Here is a 25,040-nt window from a genome sequence, read left to right as displayed (position 1 = left end):
CCGAACTTCTCGTGATGCGTCATGCTTATCTTGAGGTTACAACTGAAACTGAAACAATTACGAGCTCAAAAATTGCTATTGCATCGCAATTGACAGTCTTCTGCAGTAAGTTATTAACACCAGGCCACCTAGTTAGTTCCTGTTAACTTCATTAAATGGAGATGCTGTTGCGCCCTGTTTCTTTGTTGCTGTTGCTAACTGCTCAGCATCGTCGACGTGGAAAGACAGTAACAGTGCTTGTATTACATCACCCGAAGATAATTTACCGGTCTGTTCGTTCCCGGGAGTGCATCAAATGATGCTACTATTACCGTATTGCCGCCTGGGAGATATCTAAGTCAGTGTCCAACTGCCCATTTATTTCTTTCTTTTTTTTGAGTGAACCGGCCGTTGTATTAATTAAAAGAAGTTGGTCGGCTTCAAACAAAATTCATTAACTGCCATTTATATTAATTAGAAGGCTTCAAACAAAATTCATTAACTGCTTGTTGTATTAATTAGAAGAAGTTGCCCGACGGGCTTGAAACAAAATTCATTTATTTCTTTTCATCTGCACGCAGTACAGCCTTGGCTTGTTCGAATAATAGATACCACTAGAAAGGCAGCACGGCTTTGCCACGCCCGCTGACCCGTGTTGCCATAATTAAATTTGTAACAGCTATAATAACATAATTATAAGATAATACTATGATTTAAGTTGAGAAATATATCACAGTGTAAGATACATGACAAACTTTAGGGACTAAAATGATGGGATAATAGATTGAACAGATCAGATAAAAGAATATCATCCTACAAGGATATGCAGCTCACAAATTACAATATACTGCATGTAATGGTCTAATGGAGATAACATGTCACATTTGTTAGAAGACAATCATTTTTTTTTCAGATTGTACAATCTAAGGAAGTTAGAAATGGGATGGAGATGAATGCCAAGTGCTCTCATTGATGGTAAATTGAGAACCTCCCAGTCTAGGAAACACCAACTTTTATGCATTGGAGACCTGAAGATGGTTGCGACATTATTATGCTTAAGAGCAAGCACTAAATGAAGACAATTTTGTAATGGAAAGTTAATTATGCAACAGTTGGAAAAAAGCAAAGCTTCCAATGCAGCAGGATTGTAGGAGATTACAGCATTAACATGTCAGTAGATTAGTTTCCAATACTTATATGAAAGATACAATGAGGTTACAAAATCGAAATATAGTGATATAATAAACTGTTAGGACATGTTTAAAGGAGCCAAGGACTATCATTCCATCATGTTTAAAGGAGCCAAGGGCCAACATGGTTAAAAAAAAGCTAAATTAGCAGTCACTGGCAACAGGAGGACAATGTAACAGGTATGTGAAACATAACAGAGGCCTTTGTACATTATCGTATTAGCTGCAGTAGCCACCACTTTGATTAGATAAGACTGCAAATTTATCAAATGTATGATTTATATGTAGACAAAAATATTATGTTAGTTATTTCTCCTTTTTTTATTACATATCAACCGAGACTTCTCTCCTGAATTTTCCTTTCGTAGATTTTAACTGTGAAATAGGAAGATGCCATGCTAGTAAATAAAAAAAAACTTGGGTATTAAGCAGTATTTATTGACTGATCACTTTCATTATATGGATGCCCCATCCCTCGTATCTTTGACTGTATAATTCTGCAAAGTAAGTGCAGTGGTTTAGTTAGTTATATGCTTACGTGGACAGCTATAAGAATAACATGAAAACATGTTTCATAAACTAACCTTGATGCAAAAGGCTATTTTGATGGCGACAGAGTACACGACGATCAATTGTATTCAAAAGGCTATTTTGATGCTTAGTCTCTATCGTTTGATTTTCACCCTTGGAAAATCCCGTACTTCCAAAGCTAGATAATCACTTCCATTGTAGGCACTGCTGCTATCATATCTCTATTATATCATTAGTAATATAAACCTGTGCAGTAAGAGCGTATTAGTCATTTATACCCATTTCAATTTGCAGGTTACTAAATATTAGCATTTCAACTTCAAATAGCCATTTCAATTTTGCAGGTTACTAAATATTAGTATTTGTGCCTTCAGATTGTACAAACATGCCTTTGACTCTTCTATATTAAACCATGAAGCAAAACCCAACTTGAAAAGGGAGGTGTTGAAAACATACTGCTTCAGAGATGGGTTTGTTTGTTACCTTTATATACGCTGCTTCAGAGGTCTCCTTTGCTGCCTGTTGGGGCGGGATGAGGCAGTAGTATCTTTGCAATCAATGGAAAGGCAGTAACATCGAAGAAGAGAAGAAGACTCACCGCGCACTGAGAAGGATGATGCTGCTAGCCCCCGCACTTGGCTAGCACCCATGTGGGGGACACGGGGATTTCTCAGCGACCGGAAAATAAAGGAAAACGCTCGGGAGGAGATATAAATTGGGTACTTTCTACATGATTATCATGTGTCTAATTGGCCAAATAATAATCAGAATCAAACCCAAATATAAAATTAATCTACAAAGTTCAAAAAATAAAGGACCCAATTCCTCTATGTGCATTTTTCTTATTCATATAGGACCGTATTATGATAATAGCTAACAATCTCCGTTCTTACAAAGTGCTGCCCCAACATGCTGCTCTAAACATATTGACACTGGCATAATGTTCTTAGCGCCTGAGAAAATGTTGCTGTACCAATGCATGAACAATTTATAGAATTGTTTAACTTAAATCAAATTCAGTGGGACATGCAAAAAAGAAAAGAAAATGCAATAATACTCAGTGCCCTTGTGCTAGCGTCACATGCTAAGGACTTGGTAACAGTAATTATAAAAAGAACATCTCATCGTTTACAAAGATGTAACAGTTTCTGTAAAAATAACAGTCTGGAGACTAAATATGGAAAGAGCTAAATTTAAGAGAAGGGCATTCGTATTGATAATAAAATTAATCAGCATAGCAGTTCAAGGATGATAGCAATAAGGTACATAGATTTTTGGTTATTTATTTGCCATGTCAAGGCTGATTATTTAATTGAAAGAACTGAAATTGGGCGAAGTAGCATGGGGATTGAGCAGCAATGTAACTATCATTCTCAGGTTTCTAATGGCCGCTGCCTCCTTTTTGTTATCCGTATCGGTTCCCTAGGCTCTTTCATGCTCTTAGCTATTGTGAAACACAAGTCCTCCGTAGCTTTACTGCTGCTCGCTAGCAAGGATGTTTCACGCGCCAGGGTGAACACACCTCGACTTTCTCCTCGTTGGGCTCTGTGTTGTACCATCCCCTAGAACACCTCCAGTGACATGGCAAGATCATACGAAATCCTGTGCATATACTATTTCCAAAGCAGTATATAACCAAACACAAATATATCTCACACAAGAGAAGGCAACTCGACCTATCCAATTCAATCATCACATTATGTACATGTATAAAATAATGTTAAAGTAGAGCAGAGAAGAATAACTCATTGGCATAGCATAAATGGAACTGCAGGTCCGTTCTATGTAATTGAGGGATAATTTTCTGTCGTGCGTGTTCCTACTCAAGATGTTCTATTTCGCATGGATTTCTTTCATGCACAAGGGGAAATAAATAAGCCTCTGAAGCATTCAGTCGAACAGGTTGTGTTCATGCCGGTGATTGTGGTGTGCCGGAGAGGCTCAAGGTGCCAGCAGCGTGCTCACCTTGACGCAGTCCCATGACTGAACTTGCTTGAGCGATGCAGCTTCCCTTCGTCACTCCCCACCACGCCGTCGTCATGACCATCGCTAGTTTGGATCCGGCCTTCTCCTGGCAGATGCACGCGGTATCGGGCTCCAGCGGGTGGCAGCTCAAGAACGGCTTGGTGGCGCTCTGGTTTGCGCAGCACAGGCGGTCACATCCACCAGACAAACGTGAATGCACGAAGCGGGTGGCTTTGGTCCAGTCGTCGGCCACCGACTGTCACTGCGGCCGACCCTACTGCTATGCCATTGGCACCACCGCGAAATCGGGAGGACTTGAAGCCCTGGCATATGTTCTATCCATCGCTGGCCATCGCCGCGCGACCTGTGCGGCACCTCGGTGCTGGAGCTGCGTGGGCGTCCCGCGTGGGCAAGCCACGGTTGGGGAGCAGCACGTGAGAGACGGAGGGTGACCCCGGGGAGGACGGATGGAGAACAGATCGATTGAGGGAGAGGAAGAGGTGAAGGACTCGACATTTCTCGAAGGACATTTCTCTGCCCGCTATGCCTGAGCCTCCGGAGCGGTTAGGCCCCCGACGTGCCTCTCCCGTCAGGTTTGATATTGGTAGGATTGAACGTGGCGAAGAGGAGCAGTGCTCTGACAATAGGGTTTCGAGTGCTCTTGATACTCATTCAACCTAGATATTAGGAAAAAATATAAAACCCCTAAAAATCACTTGGATTTTGATTTTTCTCTAAAAATTGTTTTGTTGAAAAAAAACTCAAATGTTTGGTTTTATTAAAAAAACACCCTACAAATTAAAAAAAAAATCACAAAAAATTCTAAAAAAGCTAGAGATAATTTTAAAACCTTTTGTGATTTTTTTTAAAAATAATATCCTTTGTATCTTATTTCATGGAGAGGAAGTTTGAAAAAAAAATAAAAACGTGCAGCTCATTTATTAATTTGAGTTAAATGTATAGTTAATTATTTACTAATCCAAAAATTATGAAACTAATTTTTTTAGTCTTCTTACATGATCCTCTATTTTCTAAAAATACATAAAATTTTGAAATAGTTATTGTAACGTGCAAGATTGAGTAAATGTGTTGCAGATAGATTAATTCATAACTAATCCATAACACCCCAAAATTAGTGAAACCACTTTTATTAGTTTACTTAAACAATTATTTGTGTAGGAAAAATAATGGTAGACATGAAAAAGTTAAAATAACATGAGTTGCATATTTTTCTTTTTTTTCAAACTTCCTCTCCATGAAATATGATGCAAAGGATATTATTTTTGAAAAAAAAATCACAAAAGGTCTTAGAATTGTCTCTAGTTTTTTTTTTAAAAAAAACATTGTGATTTTTTATTTTTTTGAATTTTTGGGGAGTTTTTGCAACAAAATCAAATTTTTTGGGGTTTTTTTTTTGCAACAAAACAATTTGTGGAGGAAAGTAAAAATCAAGTAACTTTTGGGGGTTTTATATTTTTTCCTTAGATATTAGGACTTTCGTCTACTGTCTGCTGAAAGGTTTTTATACCTCTACAGCGTCGAGACTTTCATCTATATCTACCAGAGGGCTTTTATATATTCACCAGCTCATCATCTGACCCTTGAATCAAAATCGTACGTTCCTAGACGCTCCATTGAATCAGCCAATCAGAGGCTGGGAGCCCTACGGGCTTTAGAATAGTTGAAAGATTTCCAGCCTGCTGAAACCAGGGCTTCTGCCTTCTTGTATATGCTTTACGATTTGCTCAAAGCATGCGAGTTGAAATTTCCTAGCAGCAAGTGGGCCTGGCGCCTTGTAGACGGCGTGGGACCCACCTGCCGGCTGGATAGCACCACAAGATCTAGCGCGTCATAGGCTGTCACCATCGAGAGCATCTTGATCCTCTATGCCCTCGATAGGGACGTGGCAGAAAAAAATAGTTAATCTACAGCAGCCGATTCCGTTACGTTAGAAGGACCAACATTCCGTTGCGTGTGGCGCCTGTTCGCAATCCGGATTCAGCTTCGTCGCTTTCCCTGAAACGTAAGTTTAGACCGGGCAACACATGTTTTGGTAATGACAATCGTACGTTGGAAACTCAACCATCTGGAAAGGTTTCAGTATCATTAGGGTATTAAATCTAAACATGTGTTTATTTTTTTCTTTTCTCTCATTTAATAATTTTTTTAAAAAAATTAAATAATTTATTCACATTTGCCATTACCTCACATTCTCATCTTATTATCGACTATAGATATAAAACTCATTATACTGATAAATATAAATAAAGAAAATACGAGAAAAATTAATGGGTAGTCACCTTCTCCTTTTCTCTATCCCATATGAAATTTTCAATATCACTAGGGTATTAAAAACCCTTTTCACAACACGAAAGTTTCAACAAAACAGCTCAATTCCTGTAAAAATCAAGAGAATCTCTGAGTTCTAAACAGAGCCCAAGGATCCGGCTGGAACATGTGGAAATTTCCAGTCATGGCCTAAGATCTAAGATAGTCTAGCGGTTCAAGGATCACCGAATGACACGGTGGTGTGGGTCGTACTCATACGTGGATTCTCCGGTGAAACTACCTGCTTTGCCTCGGCGAATTCTCCCGTGCGTGTGAATCTATGAGAACGGACCACGAACGCAGGCAGAACACCTTGCCGTCGCCGGCGGCTGCGGGCGCGAGCGCGAGCGCGTCCGGCCGAGAGGGACAGGCCAGGCGAGACGCGCACGGGCGCCGCATCCCCCCCCCCCCCCATGTCACGTGTCCCCTTGCTGCGGTTCCCCGCGAAACTCGGTTTGTGATACGCAGTGGCAGGCTAGGGTAAGAAGATATCACATAAACTACTAAAAACTAAAAAATTAATTAGTGTTATGTGCTGGATACAAGATGTGTATCATATAGATATAAATAGTGATACGGAACTACTTTGGTCTTTCGGTACCAACACGGCCGGCTTAATACGAAACTCCTTTTAATGCCAAAAAATATATAAAGTATTTACAACATGGGTATAATAGATAGGAGTAATCAGTATCCATATTAAAAGAGGAAGTCATCTAAATCCGAACCCCTAGGCACGGGCTGTATATGCTCACACACACACACACCTCCTGCCAATTCTTTTACATAAACTAGTCGATTCAATGTGCTAAAAGCAAAAAAGAACTCTTAAAGAACATTCTTTTCTAGTGTTTAAGAAAGTTGTCTCACAGAAATACTTTTCAAGCAAGGAGGCTTCTAATATCTTGGCTGGAAATTTTGTTTTAAAAGGGAAAAATTACGAGAGTTTTTCTAAATTATATCAGAAGATCTGACGCTCACTTAAGAAAAAGATGGGCACCCGGTTTCGAGCCCTTGCAGACGTGATGCTTAACGGAACCCTACCAACGGAGCAAGCACTTGAATCCCATATTTTCTAGTAATAATTTCTGATTCTTCATGTCAATACGTGATCTGTAAATCAACAAACTACGCTGCAGATGGTCCAGATGTTCGTGTTGACTAATATAACAGTTTTTTTTTTTTTTTGCGAAAAGAGTGGAGATTGTATTAATTCGATATCAGTACATCCTTTTGCAGACCGGACCCCAAGAAACAAGAAAATTACACAGAGAAACAATGGGATCCTATTCCCTTTCTTCTTCATCTAAAGCATCCACCACCGGTCATCAGGAAGTCAAGCGGAAGCAGAACCACGAAGAACCTCGGCATCTGAAACAAGCCCTCCTACCAAGATCACTAGGGAAGCCCACACCTTATAAAGCCGCATGAGCCAGCGCCTCGGTGCCGAGACCAGAGTGCATCTATCCCCACTGGAGAGCATCTGCAGCTTCCATGGCGAGCTAGGCAGAGGGAACCCACGGCTAACGCCACCACCTTTGGTCGTACCAAAAATGGAGGCCTAGCAAACCGATTTGCCCACATCGGATGCAAATCTGTCGAGCTCACACAACAAACCTGCGACAAAGGGGGCAAAAAGCACCCACCCAATCGTAACAACAAAACATCTACATACTTGACCATGGCATGACCCAAGACGCCACAGAGAACAACGACCTCACCGGAGACAGTAGGGAGGACCAAAAGCCAGCATGGCACCTTCGCCGAAGACACCACCGGAAACCTAACTACCTCACAACACATATTAACTAAGCTATAAGCTACTCCAAGCTACTTCCGGCATCGATCCACCCTATCCCCTCAACCTCCGGTGCCAGAGAGGCAGTCGGAGTAGAGTGGCCGGTGAGATCGACGCCGGAATCGGTGTCGCCTCTGCAGTCGCCTTTTTCGTCTCTCTGGTTCTGTAGTAGGGGAACTCTCCGGATGATTCTTTCAAAAGGACTTCTTTGAAGTCCTCAAAAGGAACAGTTTTTCTGTAGTAGGGTAACCATTTTTCTTTGAAATGACTAACATAAAAATTTACTTCAAAAGGAAAAAAAGAGCATATCAGGGCAAGTACAATGCAAGGACGTTTAAATAGATGTTTAATAAGAGAGATGGATAAAGCATCCGCATAAAAGTCTTAGGGCATATTTGTTTTTTATTGTGATTCTAACAATCCAGGTTTTGATTCTCACAATCTAGAATATGGATTGTTAAAATTTTAATTATACAATCTAAAACAAACAGCACTAGATTATTATAATCTCTCCCCTCCCCTCCCCTCCCCTCCCCTCCCCTCCCCTACAGACTCATTCTCTCCCTCTCGGAGTATCTCTCCCAACACCGATTGGGTCAACAAGGTCGTGGGGCCCGCTTGTCAGCCACACAAATCAGTAGCACGGTGGCCATGGTGGCTTAGGCCGTGCTCGCGGCGGTGAGCTGAGCCGTGGTTTGGCCAAAGGAGGGCAGCCGTAGCATCACCGCGCTATGGAGAACCCGCCCATGGGGCTCTCACCCGATGGGCTCGATTGGAGCATGGCAAGCGATAGCGATGTGGCTCGATAGTGCTTAGCTGCACGGCGAAGGTTGGGCTGGCATTGAGCTTGAGCCAAGCTGCCACACGCGGAAGCTCGCACAAAGGTGAGAGTACTTGAACACGATGCAAGTTGAGGCGGTGAAGCTCTGGAGCGGGCTGGCGGCTTGGACCTCCTCGGCCATGTGGGTTAGCGGAGACTGACAGTAGGGAAATGGACGAGGAGGCCCTATCCAACGACGCATTTGAAAGGGAGAGGGGTCAAAGAGGTGGGTGACCAAGCTAAGAACTCGTGGATATGATGAATCGAGGGATGGCTCACCGTCGATGAATTTGGGGGTGCAATGGAGCACTATGCAGCTGTCAGACTTAGGGAAGAAGGCAGCTGCGTGTGGAGGAACCCTAAGAAGCCCTACACAAGGCGGTCCGCGAGGTCCTGGTTGTGTCGCTGCATGCCCACCCACGATTTGAGCCTCTTGGGGCTTCGAGGGGGAGGGAAGAGGATTCAAGAAGTAGAGAAGAAGTGATAGAGATGAATGGCGATAATGGTGGTGGCCTGGTGGGAGTATGGGAGGGAGACTGGGTACCGTCGTCGTTTGACAACAAGTGAATCTCGGGAGAGATAGAGGAAAAAAAGCTCAGGATAGCGAGAGGAGAAAGAAGTGAAATATTATGTTTGTAATAATAATAGTGGGCAAATATATGTCATAATTTAATAGAGGCAGTATTCTTTTGGATTATCGATTATGGTATAATCTAGTTCCAGATTGTGAATTCTAGATGGTAGAAATTGGTCTGTTTGTTTTCGATTCTGATTTTAAAAATTAGAATATATAATAATAATAATAATAATAAACAAATAGATCCTTAGTCTCAATGGCAGCAGCTAATTAGCATGCTAATCTCCCTATTCAAACCGTTAATATCTATGCAGAAACAGTTATTTTTGTTGGACTTGGTCGTCAGCATTTCCAGAAAAGTTCGTTCCCACGTGAGTCTCGCTCTAAGCGTAGAGGGTCTCCGCGAGCGGCGACGCGACACAAGCGCTTGCACGAAGCTGCACAGTAGCATGGAAAATTAACAACTTGCCGCAAGCGCCATGCCACGTATGAGCGTTGTACGTGGCCTAACAGTCATCCTCCATTCTCTCTCCCTCCAAAACACAGCTATCCCCTGTTCCCTCTCTCTCTCTAGGAAAACAGCCGCCATCCTCTCTGTTCACACCCTTGCGCCGTGAGCGTAGCATTTGCACCGAGTCAATCAAGCAAGACGTCTTCTCCCTTTTGTTGTTTCCCTCCTCAGCTTCGGTTACGTCGAACCTCCATAAAGCCGGCCCTCCGCTTCTCGCCTCTGCTGTGATCACAAGGCGCATAGGACGAGCCCCCGCCGGCCCAACGATACATAGCTACAAAGGCAGTCGAGCGAGAGACAGGGGCGCGCGATCGAACGGGAGATCGATGAAGCCCAAGAACGGCGCCGCCGCCTCGGAGAGGAGGCTGATGCCGCGGCGGATGCTGCTCCTCTGCGCTTTCAGCTTCTGCCTCGGCATGCTGTTCACCGACCGGTAAGTCCTAGATTGGTTTCGGTTTTTTGCTCTCTTGGAGCGGCGCTGTGCTTATGGGTGCTGGGTTGGCGATGGTTTTGTATCAGGTTAGGATCGGTGCCGGACTGGCAAAGCCCGGTCGTGGTGCAGCGCCGGCGGCAGGACAGGGAGCTGCAGAGCTTTTCTGAAGATTTTGTTGCCAAGCCGGTAGGGCTGCCTAATCCATGAACTTAGTTTTTTTCCTTACCCTTTTTATTCATAATATGCTCATGAGCGTTTTTCAGATATGAACTACGGAGTTTCCTAAAAAAGACAGGAACTATAACAGATTTATCTGGCAGTAAAACGTAGATTATATACCACAGCATTTTAGGGAACCAGCAGAAACGATCGTACACCATCTAAGCATCAATAAAATACAACTCCCATGTAGTTTCCATACCACCTGTTTTTGAAAAAGTATCCTGAATTTGAACACGCTTTTTCGATAAAATACCATGGTTTCTACTAACAAAACATGAAGCCAGCTTCTTCCAAAGATAAGATAAAATAGATTCTTTTACAGGGAATTCTAAATCCGTGTCCTTAAATTCTCCAGTTTTCCTTTTGAGATGTAACTCCTGAGCTCCCTTTCTTGATTTCAGAAACCAGCTGAAGATATGGACATAATGGGGGAGGTAACAAAGACTCATGAGGCCATACAGTACGTCGGCATGAACCCTGAAAACTGTATCTACTAGTGCCTCTCTGATTGTCAATTGGGACTAATTTGGGTATCATTTTGTGTTCAGATATTTAGAGAAGTCAATTGCCACACTACAGATGGAGCTGGCAGCTAAGCGCAGTAACAATGAGCTGCTTGGGGCAAGTGCAGCTGGCACAAGTAGGCAAAGGAAAAAGGCTTTTGTAGTGATTGGGATCAACACCGCCTTCAGCAGCAGGAAGCGTCGCGATTCTGTGAGGGAGACCTGGATGCCTCAAGGTTCGCACTATGCAACGCAAATTGATTTTCTTATTCCTAGGCTCCTAGCCAGAAGAAATGCTGCAGGAATCTCCATTAAGGCTGACTGTTATTTCGATTTTAGTGCGCTTGCTGTCTCTTGCAAACTAACTCTTGCTACATATTTATTAGGTGAGAAACTCAAGAAGCTGGAAGAGGAAAAGGGAATCGTCATTCGATTTACGATAGGACATAGGTATGGTTAATTGCATTGTCTTTCAGTTTTACATTTATGCAAATATTCTCTGAACACCTCTGTAGGAAGATGTACATATTAAGAAAAAAGAAGTCCAGAAAACCTCAATATCTAGTTCCAGGAGTAACTTTGACAAGGAAGCAGCACGCTCACTACTACATTGAAAGTAAAACTACAAAAATAATTTATTATAATGGCGTTAATATGATTGATACATAAAATATTATAAGAGGCATACAAAAGCCTAGTCAGCAATAGTTCCTCTTCCATTTTCAAACATCCCTGGCCAGTGCACGTATATTTCCTGAAATGTACCACTTAATTACTCCCTCCAGTCTGAATTAAGTGTCGTTTTGGATATCGACACGGTCCCTAAAATACAACTTTGACTACTATTTTTGATCTTAATATATTGATGAAACATAGCACAAATATATTATTATGAAAACATTTTTCAAGACAAATTTACCCGTGTTATTTTCAAGTATACAAACTCAATATATAAAAAGTTATTTATAGGTAAAGTTTGAAACAATTAACTATACGTAACCTAAAACGACACTTATTTTGGACTAGATGGAGTATTTCTCAGTGTCATGAATTTAAGTACATGCACGGGCTGAAGTAATAACTGGTTTTTATGCGTTACAGTGCTGCATCAAACAATGTCCTTGATAAGGCTATAGACGCAGAGGATGAAATTCATCACGACTTTCTTAGGCTGGTATGATTATTTTCTCCAATATTAAATTGCACCATTATTTTCTCCTGTCTGTTAAACCAAAGCCATCCAAATCTATTTGCCACCCCTGATTGGGGGGTGTCATCCATATAAAGCATTATGATGCAACCATATACTCATGTAGGACCATGTTGAGGGGTATCTCAAGCTATCTGCAAAGACCAAGATATTCTTCTCCACTGCTGTAGCCTTGTGGGATGCAGACTTCTATGTCAAGGTGGATGATGATGTTCATGTCAACATAGGTATTCCTAGTCTTCTGAAATTTTCAATCATCTTTGGAGACACTTGTTGTTTAGTAATTAACTAATTTTAATTGTGCAGGCATGCTCATCGCAACCCTTGGTCGGCACAAATTGAAACCCCGGGTCTATATTGGTTGTATGAAGTCGGGACCGGTTCTTTCGGACAAGTAATTCTTCTGAAAATAGCATACTTATTGGAGTTCCAACATCAAATTCTAAAAAAAAAAATAACAAAATTTCATTTGACTGACAATTTCATCAGAAGTGCTAAATACCACGAGCCTGAGTTCTGGAAGTTTGGAGAAGACGGGAACAAGTACTTCCGCCATGCCACCGGGCAGATATATGCCATCTCCAAGGATCTTGCCACCTACATCTCAATCAACCAGTAAGACCAGAGAACGACTGTGCTCATTCAGATAAAGTTTTCAATTCTTGAGTAGCTACTGATGCACCTATGTTCATCATATCACCCAGGCCTATATTGCACAAATACGCGAACGAAGATGTATCACTCGGCGCATGGTTCATCGGGCTAGATGTGGAGCACATCGACGACAGGGACATGTGCTGTGGCACACCACCAGGTCAGTTTCTTTGGTTGTTTTGTACACCATGCCTTCCTGAAGATCACCGTGGCACTGCTTACCAATAAAATGCTATCTGAAATGGGCTCTCAGACTGCGAGTGGAAGGCGCAATCAGGCAACGTTTGTGTCGCGTCGTTCGACTGGAAGTGCAGTGGGGTCTGCAATCCAGTTGAGAGGCTAAAATACGTACATTCGAGATGCAGTGAAGGAGATGATGCAATTTGGAGCGCCTCATTCTGACAAGATACTGATAAGGGTTCCCAGGCTGATGAGATAGTGTGATTGTGAGGCTCCATTCAGGTATATACATTCGCTGTGCAGATCATAGCTGCCTCCTGTGTTCCCCGGAAGACTCATCTTGCATGAGGTCACAAAGGAAAACTAAGAAGAGAAGAAAACCAGGAAAACAGACATGTCTTATAAAGGGAGATTGGAAGAAACAGGAGGATAGATCATATAACTACAGGGATAAACATGTTTTTTTCTCCTATTTTTCTCTCTTGAGATATAGGTGATACAGCCATACAGCCAGGGCCCAAGCTCGTGTGGGTATAGATGTTGTTTTTCAGTCAGTGCAAAAACACGATAACATTCTAATTCGATTACTTCATTTGTATCGTTTGAAAATCAGTGGTGTTATATCCTCATTGCAGAGAAAAAAAAAATTATATGCAATGGTGCTAAAGACGTCCCCTCCTGTAGCACTGTTTGGATACCCTCCACATATCCCCAACGTGGATCTCAGAGCGGTGGATGAGATCTACTCAACGCTAATCATATATGTAGAACATGCATGATAATTTTCTATTTGGGTGCTTTGAGATCCACGGTAGGGACAGGTGATGATCATCCACACGGTGATGTAGGAGGAGGTATCTACATCATCGACGCATAGATTTTTTTTTTCTTGTGAACCATCCATTATTCAGATTTACCCACACCGTGGCCCAGAGTTGCAAGAAGCCGGCCAAATCGGTGCCGACTTGGAGCCTGTCGTCGTCTGCCTGTTCTGCGCCGCTTACCAGATCCGTGTCGCTCGGATCGCGTTGATGCCTCCGGGAATTCGAGTGGCGCCGGATCCCCATCTCCTCTCCAGGGTCTCTGCCACTGCGCCTAATGGGTTGAACAACGGGGTCCCAATTGTGGCCTTGGTACAGGGTGCGACCTTGGGCCTACCTCACCGCCGGAGTCATCGGACACCCACTCCTTTATCGGTGTCCAACACCCTTCCCATCACCGCCACATCTATCATGCCTCTAACTGATCCTCTCTATTGTTGTACACCTCCCTTGTGCTGGTGAGGTTGGACAAGATGGATGGAGTCATGATGCCACCACTCCCTTCATCGCTACCGCCCTACCCATGCCACCGCCCACGGCCCTGCCGCCTCATTTCTTGCCATCGTCGCCCATCCCATTGCCACCACCCACACTACTTGTTATAAACGACTTCTTCACTGAGATCCCACCCACTGGAGCCAAATCTAGACCAGGTGGAGTTCATGCCTGTTATGCCTGATGACTCCCCATGAAGCCTTGTAGCTACGCTGCTTCTATCCAGCGTCTTAGATCCATCATTGTTGTGTCGGACGCTAAGGGCAAGAGCATCTTCCATCCTCCCCCTAGCCCATTGTACACAGGCCATGGCGGACCATCCACTTGCCTCGATCGCGACATGCTAGAGACCTCTGGTGCTTCCTTGGCTTGGGCGCAACTGTGTGCCATCTCCGAACCACACTCCGATGACTTGGGATGGTCTCCGGTGCGAGATAGGTTATGGTGGAGGAAAGATTGACATTCAAAAGGCGAGAAGAGCTGCTCCGTGTTCTAACATGAGGAGCTTTCATGTGGCTCTCCCTCAAGACTTCAAAACCCCTCTTGAGCCAGAGGTATCACACTATAACACTTCCGCAAGCTCACTAATGGGCACTACTTCATTTGCTTGGCTCACGACCATCGAGCCTCATCCTGCTGTGGCCCTATCACCTGCTTCCGATGTTGTTGCTCAGGCCATCGTGAGAAGGACTACCGTGCATGCATACGCGTACGGCCCGCTCCACCTCTGCACCACGTACCCTCTCTGGCCCTAACCCTGACCACATGGGCTCATCTAACGTCTAGGCCGAGGGCTCGGCTATGACCCAAAATCCCAAACACACGTGCCACCATCAACGGTGAATGACAGAGGTGGGTGCAATCGCAATGACCCTCACTCCTACTGTGATGATCACTCGGGCCATGACCCTGAGAACGACGGGCCTTATGGTCAGCAGAGAAGAGCTAGCTCTCACGGACAGTGCCAAGTTGCCCATGCTTGGATTTAAAGCCACGAGGATGTCCGATGAGAGCATGGGTTCTCTCCACGATGTCGAGACTGGGGAGGGGGTCGCCAATGCATCACCTAGGGGTTGGCTTCGCTCCCACCAGTTATTGACCACGTCTATTTGTTGTTCTTTGCAGCTATATTGCCGACACAAGAAGACCTCAGGGCAAGGGATGCCATGTTGCTTCAAGAGCTCTTTGGCTCCTATGCCTCATCTATGTGCGTTGATCTATGCAACCACCTAAGTGAGTAGTTCAAGGTTATGCAGGATTCCCACCACCAATGGCTTCATGGCGTAGAGGAGTACATTTAGAAGGTTGCCTTTTTGGTAGACAAGCTTTGCATCGCTGACATGCCTCCCTTGCCTGTCGCCCATTCTTCATTCCTTCACAACTTAGGCACAGCAACAACTACGACAATTGTACCGGCATTAGAAATATCACCAATAAAAGCTACGTCATGTGGGGTGCCAACTACCCACGATGCTGCCACAACAAATATTGAGGCGATGGGGCACTCCCGTGGACCGACGGGCCTACAGGATGTGCCGTAGCCCTCTAGCCCGATGACCCTTCGTGCTCTAGTTGTCAACTTGTTTAGGCCTAGCAGGGATACCCCACTGGCAATCTACATCGACCACGATGTGTAGGCTGATGTTGCTAAGGTTGAAACTCACCTGATCACACCATACATACCCATGACCCCTCGACATGCCAGCGCCATCCATCCATACACTAGAGCTGCAGGCTCTGGACTTCTGTTGCACCTCTCCTGCTCCCATACCAGTCCCGATGAGGTTCCACGACGTTCTTTAGGGATATACCGGGTCGAGTCTCAAGCACAACAGCCATGGAACCCTTGCAGGCGATGACTCCCCAAAGAGTAACCATCACGAGGGTTGAGGAACTCTTCTGCACTTCAATGGGGCCTCTCTTGCAGAATCCCCTGCCGCCTCCACCAATGATGGTGGCACAAGTGAGACACCAACATCAGACCTTTGACATGTCCATGGTCCGCCGTAGTGCATGCCTTGCCTCATGGTAGCCGATGACAACCATTCAACATACCCAACACAATTTATGGCGCAAACTCGGCCTACTCCAGGATGAACTTGAGCCCTTTGAAGTTGTTCTACAGGAGTACATGGCTATGCTTGACGGTTTGTTGCCACCAGAGGTGATTTCAGCACTGATGACACTCTTCAACCTTAATAACGACGATGTCATCCATATGGACAATGCTCTTATTGAGCTAGTCGGAGAAGGTGTCACCAACTTGCATGATGTGGCTGCCCTAGGGGCTGTTCCATAGGTGGTGCAATTGACCCAAGGCGCTCTAAGCGTTTAGATTCTTGCTAGAAGTGGAATATGGATGGAGTGCAATGCGAGGTTAATGTCAACATAACAAGCAGTCCACGGAACTGTCAAGGGCCAAGAGGAGACCAGAATGAGAACCTTCGCAGGGGCTAAGACAATTGGTTCACCTCATACCAGGAGATTGAGTGTCTTTTTCTATTTTTTTCTTACGGTTTCGTTGCCCCTTGTATTTTGCCTGTCTGGGCTTTATTAATATAAATAGACAGCTCTCTGTTTCGTTTAAAAAAAGAACTTTCAATACTTCAAAAAGGAGGTGTTAAACAGGACTGGCAAGAGACCAAGAAATATGTAAAAAAAATCATAAATATGAACTTAACAAACATCTACAGACATCTATAAATGAAACAATTGGAGTAACAAAGTTCACTGAATTATTTGCCACTGTGAAATAAGCTTACATGATTTTATTTTTACTAGAACATACCACATTAATCAGAAATACAAGCAGCTACGCATCTGAGTGCAACCCAAAGTAACAACAAATTCAGAATGATACATTGATACCCAAGTCGTTGCTCCATGGCTAGAACAGATAAACAGACAATCCAGATCATACCGGTCGAATACCCGCTTATTCCAAGATCACCACTACTGATTAAGCAGACTGCAAGTAACACTCTCATACGCTAGACAGATAACGAGACCGAGAACAAGGGGACATACGCGAAATACGGCATGTAGTTGGCACGCCCAAGATCACGAATTATGCAGCTTTCGCCGCGATTCATGGCGTAGGACACCAGTGTATGGTCCTTCCCCTGGAGGAAGTAGACGATGTTGCAGTGTGGATGGATCCCGATGACGCTGTACTTGAGCCCAACCCTGTAGTCCCACCTGCCATCAAACAGCTTCCGGAGGTCGATGCTGTGCTTCATGGCCCAGACGCCACCGTCGTCGAGCTCCCAGACGCACAGTTTCATGTGGTCGTACTCCAGTGTGTTGAGGAAATGGAGGCGGCCCTGGGACTGGGCAATGAACCCGGGCGGCGCGCCGCCGAGGAAGCCGTCGTCGTCTGGGTCAGTCGGCTTGGGGGCGCCCCTCCATGTCTTCCCTTCGCCGTCCACCGACACGATCACGGGCTCGATGGGGGCCAGGTGAAGCATGCCGTCGAAGAAGACGCCGCTCGACTCGTCCCGCAGGGTGACCCCGGCGCCGTCACCCCACCCGCACTCCCTGTGGGTCCAGGCTCCCGACTTGGACGAGTAGATCTCCACCGCGGTGGTGCGCCCCCTCGCGCCGCCGCCTGCGAACTCGAAGACGCGGAAGTGCGGGGAGGCGGCGGCGGGGTCGAACGCGAGGCGGACGGTGGTGCACACCGCGCCGCGGGTTGGGGAGTCGGGCAGGGCGGCCCACTCGTCGGTGGCGGGGTTGCACACGGCGTAGCAGAATCCGTCCCGCGCCGAGGGCTTCCAGCAGCGGAGGAGGAGGAGGCCGTTGCAGCAGTCGACGCGGTGGACGTGCACGTACGCTGGAGGGATCGAGAGGGCGGAGGGGTCGATCAGCGGCGGCGGGCCGCTCGGGCCCGCGCGCGCGCTGGTGAAACGGAGGGAGTTTACCGTGATCTCTTTGGGGCCGCCGCAGGTGTAGCCGATGTAGAGGAAACCCGCGAGGGTCTGTGCCAGCTTCGTGCGGTGGTCGGGGTTGGAGATGAGGCCGAGCCAGTGCCGGGAGACGCACTTGAAGCGGTGGAGCGACTTGGCGGGCAGCCGCGACAGGATCTCCAGGACGAGGTCCTCGGTGAAGCTGGCCGCGCCGCTCGGCTCGCCGTCCATCCCGATCCGTGAGTGTCACGAAGGGGGCACGGGGAACGGGATGATATAGGCGGCGGCACTGAGCTGGCGCGGTGCCGGAAATGTGAACGCGGGCGGCTGACGCGGAAGCAACCCACCAGGCTGGCGCCCACTCACAGGCCCAAACTGCCAAGCCTTTATAATTTTTTTATTTCTAAATTTTGAAATAAAAAATTATAAATACATACGTCTGTTTTGAAATCTCGATGAAAATATAGAGTTACAAAATTTCAAGACCGATGCATATATTTATAAAATTTCGGAATTAAAAAAATATAAAATAAAAAGCCCAAGCCTTTATATCTCCCCCCTTGTCTGCTGATGCAAGGTTGTTGGGTTTGGCTCGGAGTCCTTCTGTTGCCTGTAACGTTCTTCCAGCATTTAGGCGAAATTGCTACGCTCCAAACATGCTCTATCGGCCAAAACCGATGCGTTTCATCTTTTGTCGTCTCCCTCGCAGTCCTCGTGACCGAACATGCTGTACTATTCTCTCTGTGTGTGTGGATGGGAGCAGCGTCGTCACCAGAGGCTGCCACGCCATCGCCGGAGGAGAAGGCCGCCGCCCCGCGCCGGATCTACGAGTAGAGAGTTTTAGAATTTGGAGCAAGTTTTTGGATTGTGAGTACAAAGCTTTTGATCTATTAGTAGAAAGCTTTTGATATGTGAATAGAAAGTTTTGGTGCTGGGAGTAGAAAGCTTTGGATCGGTGGACCAAAAGAAGGGGAGAGTGTTTTTTTTAAACATGCATGGCACGTTTCTCATTTAGAGTAATAAAATAAGCAAGAATTTGCTATTATTAAATACTCCTTCCAGTCATGTTTACATGACGTTGGAGCCTTTTTCTTTTAGAGAAGTTCAATAATAAATGCCGTTTTGCATGAGATTTCTTCCACCTTTGCGCCCCCCCCCCCCCCCCCAAATCGAAACAAAACACGAGGGCACGTGGCGCTGCCCTCACCGAGCGGCCTCACCCAACAGGGTGGGCGGGCGCGACTGGAACCTGAACACGTGTGCCGCACACCAAGCGAGCGGAGTCTCACAACAACCCAAGACCACGAGTCGGAAGCCTCTCTTGAGCCCTTATGCAATTCCCAATCATCGCCTCCCCCACCAACCCATCCTAGCGAAAAGCAAGCAGGCAAGAAACCCCGCAAGCAATCGCGAAAGTGAGCGAGTAGTGACGAGCGGATAGCACGCGGACTGCGCAGCGACCTCTCCGAGCTAGGGCGCCACCTCCTTGACATCGCCTACTTCCTCCATCCACTCCTCAACCCCGTGCACACCAACTCCCCGTCGGCCACCCCCACCTACCGCGCCACGTGCCCTTGTGGCTCCCCGTCCCCTCACCCCACCGTGCTGCCCTCCCCGTCCCTCCTCTCCGACCTCACCAAGATCGGGGGCTCCCTCCGCAGTGGCTTCACTCGCGCCTCCACCCCCGTGGCCTTGCCCAACCACCCCACCTCTGCCACGGGAGTATGAGGGTAAAATTGTCAAATAATTGCTACCTTAATTTAAACCAACGATTTGAAACATCAAGTAAATTTGACCGGAGGGAGTAACAATTTTTTCGGTGTTCCTAAGCTTTGTTTCAAATCACCCGGAAGTAGAGGGAGAAGAGGAAAACTAGTGATTAAAATAAGAAGTTTTAACCATCTTTTTGGAGTAACTAATTTGCATAAATTTGAGTTTGTATATAAATTACTATAGAAAATCTAAAAAATGTACATGTACATAAACTAATCTAATTAAGTATAAAATTTAAATTTCAAATTTGTTTTTTTGGGTTAAGTCCAAATTTCGACAACATTGAAAATAAGAAAGTGAAAATTATGACAGATACTAAAATAAAAGGGAAAAAAGACAAAGACGGGGTACACCTAGCCCAAAATCAGTATTTTCCGTCCACGCTGAGTAAGTGACTGAGTGGCTGGGTTTCGTTAGTTCGGGGTAAGAAACATAATGTTTTTTTTAGTTCAGGACGGTAAAGTTTAAGGACCAAAATGGATCTTTTCCTTTATTTTTTGTTCAATCAGTATATGTTGTGGCTTTTTGCCGCTAACTAGTAAGTATGCATATAGACACGTATAATCCACGTGTCAAACAAAATAAAATCAATAAGGTTGTAACGAGTGACGCACATGCTAAATAACACCACTAACAAAATTGATCTTTAGGCCAGCTATAATCTTACATGTAGAACTTCAAAAAACAATTACGATCTCAGATAGAAATTAGTCCAAAAAAAGCAGATACTAATTAGCATTGTATAGAAATAAGGTTACAGATTAGCATACTTGTATAATAGATCATCAGTTGTCACGTCATAACCTCTTAGATCCTCCCGATGCACATCAATATTGTCTAACTGTAGCAACTAAGCAATCAATTCATGAGCATTTTTTGACGAAGAATGCTTTACCAAGAAAGCAAAATTATGGTAATAAAGTTAAAATTAACCAAAAAAACGCAAACATATGATGATGACCAATCTTCTAGAGTTATTTATATGACAATGCATATGTTCATTGAAAAGGGCTGGCCTCGTACGCTAGATTCTAAATTGAAATGTAGTACAACCATTTATTAAAAAGCCACTAGAACAAGATATAATTCTCACCTTTATTCCCAGTTTAACTTGTACTCCGGGTGAATGATTGCTACATCTGCACCTGCAGAGCGTACATATTTGAATATTTGTGTTGACACGGGTTATTATACTTTTTAGCATTAAATTATCTTAGTATATTAATGATAAATTATCATCACTACTGATTATTGCCGTTAACCTTAACAATTTTTGTATAGTATTGCTTGAGCATGAATTGCAGAAATAGTAGAAAAGACAACAAAATTATGCACATTTGGACTTTTAAGTGACCATCCACCATATCTGAGCCACTTGGGGGATGATGTTGCCGTGCATCATTGACCTCTAGAAGGCATTTTGGGCCCATCCAGAGCTGAGAGCTTTGTCCTCAATAAGTCTTTATTATGATTCACCACCTGAGATATTCTAAAAGCATAAATATAGAATCTATAATTATAAAAAAATTGGATTTATCCTTAAAAGTTTATCTTAGGAAAACTACATGTATTGGGACCATATGTAAGCCTTTAAACAACTTCCATAAGAAGGAAGAACCGACCGAACAGAAGGCGATTGTTGCCAACTAGGAGAGTCTTTGTGGGCTTGGTAGGTGATAATAGAGGGATATAATAGATTTATAGATGCTTCTCATATATCATGCAATAATATTTTTTTACTAATGATCACAACTAATAGCAACCGAGATAGAGCCTAATCTCTACTATATAAAGCAGCAATTTAGTGTTTTGTTATGAATTTCGTCGCATGTCATCCCTAGAAAAATACTCCTAAAGTACATCGAAATTATTGGCTTTGCCATCCACCATCCTGCCTCACGCTCACTCTACGTGGTCAATGAACTAACCATCCAGGACAACATTCTGAAATTCAGGGCAACCATCCAGGACAAGTATATTATAGCATTCATGAAGTCCACAAAAGGTTCTATTAGAGGTTCCCAAAAGGTTAGATCCTCGTGGCATAGAAATAAGTCCACAAAAGGTTCTATTATTCAACATCTATTAATTAACATTCTGCATATATACCAAAGGTTTTGAAGCTTACCATTTTTTCCCACAATATATGGTTGCGGTCACCACACACTTCCTTGCATACACAATTTGATCCCTAAAAGATTATAAACGCAATGAAAAACATAACTTGCTATATTGTTGAATATTTAACATATATTGTGGCGTGCCACATTGTATTGTACACCACTCGCCATATGGTTTCAACATTATTAGAAAGCAAAACGAATGCAGAGAACCAAGTAAGGCTAGCTGTCAAGATACCGAAGCCAAGAAAGCGGGAAGACAACCTCATACGGAGAACAGCTACACCAGAAAACAATAGTGTCATATTGTTATCAGATATTGAATTCTTAAACATTATTACAATTTCGAGATAACAAAGTTGTTGCATGTCGCTGAAGTGCCAAAAACAGGTGGCGACGAGCACAGTGCATCAGCATGAGAACTGGATGAAAAAGCTTGTTTCTCACTTGTTCTTGCTCTTTCAGTAATTGATACCATTTTTGCTTAACCTACATACCACCAATGGTGAATGAAAGAGCAGCCAATACCAAAATGACGATCAGAGCATCCTAGTGAGAAGCATATAGATGTGCATTCCCGAAACTCCAAATAATATGGGGCAACAAATTAGAAACATGACAAGAAAAAAGCCAATCTGATATGCTTTCATTGGCACAACTACAAGGACCTGCCAAACTTACACCACAACCTGACATTCACTCATCGCGAGAGAAAACAAAGTAACATATATAAACCTAATAGATAATAATTAGAAAACCATCAGAAAAAGATGCAAACAATCAAATATGCCCTTAACTTCCGTGATCGAGGGAGAAAACTTGAATCGATGAGTGTTGGCGTAAGAGATCGTCTTACCCCAGCAAGTACGGTGAGAATTTTTTCTAAGAAGGAGACTCAAGCTTGGAGATGAAGTTTGAGAGGAAAGAACATCACAGATGTATTGATAGTAGAAAAATGGATCGGTTCAGGGGGAGTATCACAACGTGACTTTGTGTTTGTGCACCTCTGTGTCTTGTGTGTTGCCCCTTGTGTTGTATTGAGCGTTTTCCTTGTGACCCGTCCCTGCCCAGATGACTATGACCCCCTATTTATAGGGTGGTACATAGCTTAGTGTACAAGTTATCACGATGTACAAATATCTAAGACCTGATCGAATTACTGGGCCTTATCTCGGATAACTACTTTTTACCATATATAAAACATAAGTATCTCGTGGTAATTATTGTGGTGGCTGCCCCTTGAGGGGTGAGCCGGTCGCCAATTAGGCCTGGTGCTGCTCTGCTGGGGGTGTCAGGATGACTTTCATCGTACTGGGGTGTCAGGATAAGCACCACTTGTACGGTCATTAATCGCCCATCACCTCACGTCAGGTCGGTTGCGGAGGGTGTCCTTTCTTCCCTGATATTATCTCCGGAGACCTGCTGCATCTTTAGGCTTTGGAAGATCGCACAGGCATCAAAGGGGTGGCCCGAAGGGGTCTGCAGCCTCCGGGGCCAGGCCTCATGCTGAGAATCCGGAGGCTGAAGGCTTCGGAGGGGCTTGTTGTAGCTCTGAGTTTTGGGAAGGCCACGTACGTACCGGAGAGGTGGCCCGAAGGGACCCACAGCCTCTGGAAGTTGGGCCTCCTACCGAGGGTCCGAAGACCGAAGGCTCTGGAAGGAAATTTGATAGCAATCTTCAACCATTGTTCTCAGGTTGGTCTATTTTTCCCCAACAGTACTCTCTCATTCTCTGGCCCTGACGTTCGGAGGGGTGAGAGGATGTAGAGGAAAACCAACTCTAGCCTAGTATAGTAACAAGAATGTCCGAAGGTAATTCCCTGTCCATGAGAAGTTTTTCGGCGGGAACCATGGGCATTGATGGCGAATCTCAAGGCTGATGGTGCATTGGTGGTGATGACAAGCCCCGGGGTTTATGCTGAGGTCGGAGGTGCATCCAGCGTCGAAGTCGAAGACCGAAGACGTATTGGCAGAGGAGGCATGCTCCGGAGCCTGTTGGAGTTGGTATATGCGGTATCGGGACCCAAGGTCGGAGGGGCGTCGGTGGAGGTGATGCACTCCGAGGTCCGTGTTGAGGCCGATTTAGATTCTTTGGACTTCTTTGGTGATGGGTCTTCTTACCATTTGAGTTTGTCAGAGTGGAGATTATGTGTGGGATCGGAGAACTCCCCACATTTGCCTGTTTGAGGACGACAGGATGGAATGTGTCACTAGCACGTTTTAACTGGATAATGCATGGGTTCGTTTAGGGTCTTGTGCCCACGCCCCTGGCATACGCTGAAAGGAGTCTAGGCCATTAATGTGACGAGACGTTCGTGTGAGAAAATGAGGCATTATCGTGGGATGTTGCCACGTGTCGGTGGAATGACCGAGATATGGCCATGGGCCCCAGGGATTAATGGGGGATGCCATGGAGCGACGCCACGTTGGTTCCGCTTCATCTCCCGGGCGTATGCAGTTACTTGGCCCGAATATAAAGTTGGGGTCATCCAGCTGGACTTACCATTGCCCTATGAGCGAGCACTTAACCTTGACTTGAATATGGCATCGTCTTCCTCCTCATCCTCTTCGGAGATGTCTATGATCTCTACTGCTTCTACTGGGGTTGGGCTGTCTCGGCTATTGGCAGTGGCACCGGTGGCCGTCCTGCTTCCGTCCCTACGGGGTGGATAGCTGCCTGCCGCTTCTACTGCGCCTGTCTAGATCATCGATATTTCCGATGATGATGAGGAGACCGACTGGGATCTCCTGCGGAAGGAGAGCGACAAGGAGGAGAAGGTGTCTGCAGAGAAGCCGGCGGCTTCGACGGTGAGGGAGGAATCCCCGACGGTGGCTCCTTCGGTTTCTTCTTTATCTTCCGATAGCTCAAGGGCCGGCTACGGCATTAGCTTCTGCGGCGGCAAGCCGCAGATGAGGTGCATGCGCCGCTCCATGCGTGGCCCCTGCCGGGACCCGTAGGAGGCGAAGGCGACCTTCTGGGGAGCTTCTGGAAAAGCCGTGGGACAACCCTGTCTTGCCGTTCGAC

The 25,040-nt window shown here is 45.0% G+C and overlaps 2 protein-coding genes and 1 long non-coding RNA gene across 3 annotated transcripts; 1 reads left to right on the top strand and 2 right to left on the bottom strand.

Moving 5' to 3' along the window:
* Window positions 1-1,238: 1,238 nt before the first annotated feature.
* Window positions 1,239-4,217, bottom strand: LOC133897308 (uncharacterized). The gene is made up of 3 exons (XR_009905893.1): window positions 2,184-4,217; window positions 1,754-1,946; window positions 1,239-1,666 (listed from the first exon to the last, which is right to left on the bottom strand). It is a non-coding gene; the product is annotated as an uncharacterized LOC133897308 (long non-coding RNA).
* A 5,557-nt stretch (window positions 4,218-9,774) lies between these two features.
* LOC133897890 (beta-1,3-galactosyltransferase 7-like) lies at window positions 9,775-13,542 on the top strand. The gene is made up of 11 exons (XM_062338715.1): window positions 9,775-10,132; window positions 10,219-10,318; window positions 10,756-10,814; window positions 10,903-11,093; window positions 11,244-11,307; window positions 11,959-12,031; window positions 12,174-12,294; window positions 12,374-12,461; window positions 12,557-12,682; window positions 12,772-12,881; window positions 12,975-13,542. Exons 1-11 carry the CDS (start codon window positions 10,026-10,028, stop codon window positions 13,121-13,123), a joined length of 1,188 nt encoding a protein of 395 aa, XP_062194699.1. The 5' UTR covers window positions 9,775-10,025; the 3' UTR covers window positions 13,124-13,542.
* A 3,330-nt stretch (window positions 13,543-16,872) lies between these two features.
* Window positions 16,873-18,454, bottom strand: LOC133897971 (F-box protein At5g07610-like). Its single transcript, XM_062338811.1, has one exon. It carries the CDS (start codon window positions 18,351-18,353, stop codon window positions 17,208-17,210), a length of 1,146 nt encoding a protein of 381 aa, XP_062194795.1. The 5' UTR covers window positions 18,354-18,454; the 3' UTR covers window positions 16,873-17,207.
* Window positions 18,455-25,040: the final 6,586 nt, after the last annotated feature.

The sequence above is a fragment of the Phragmites australis genome, chromosome 17 (assembly GCF_958298935.1).
Source record: "Phragmites australis chromosome 17, lpPhrAust1.1, whole genome shotgun sequence".
Taxonomy (NCBI): Eukaryota; Viridiplantae; Streptophyta; class Magnoliopsida; order Poales; family Poaceae; genus Phragmites; species Phragmites australis.
This window is presented reverse-complemented; position numbering and strand designations above follow the sequence as displayed.

What these genes read in the sequence shown, in the direction of transcription:
- LOC133897890 (XM_062338715.1), top strand. Translation starts at nt 10,026, where the DNA reads ATGAAGCCCAAGAACGGCGCCGCCGCCTCGGAGAGGAGGCTGATGCCG. An exon ending in AAGACTCATGAGGCCATACA is followed by an intron (nt 10,815 to 10,902) that starts GTACGTCGGCAT and finishes TTTTGTGTTCAG; the next exon opens with ATATTTAGAGAAGTCAATTG. An exon ending in ATCACGACTTTCTTAGGCTG is followed by an intron (nt 12,032 to 12,173) that starts GTATGATTATTT and finishes ATACTCATGTAG; the next exon opens with GACCATGTTGAGGGGTATCT.
- LOC133897971 (XM_062338811.1), bottom strand. Translation starts at nt 18,353, where the DNA reads ATGGACGGCGAGCCGAGCGGCGCGGCCAGCTTCACCGAGGACCTCGTC.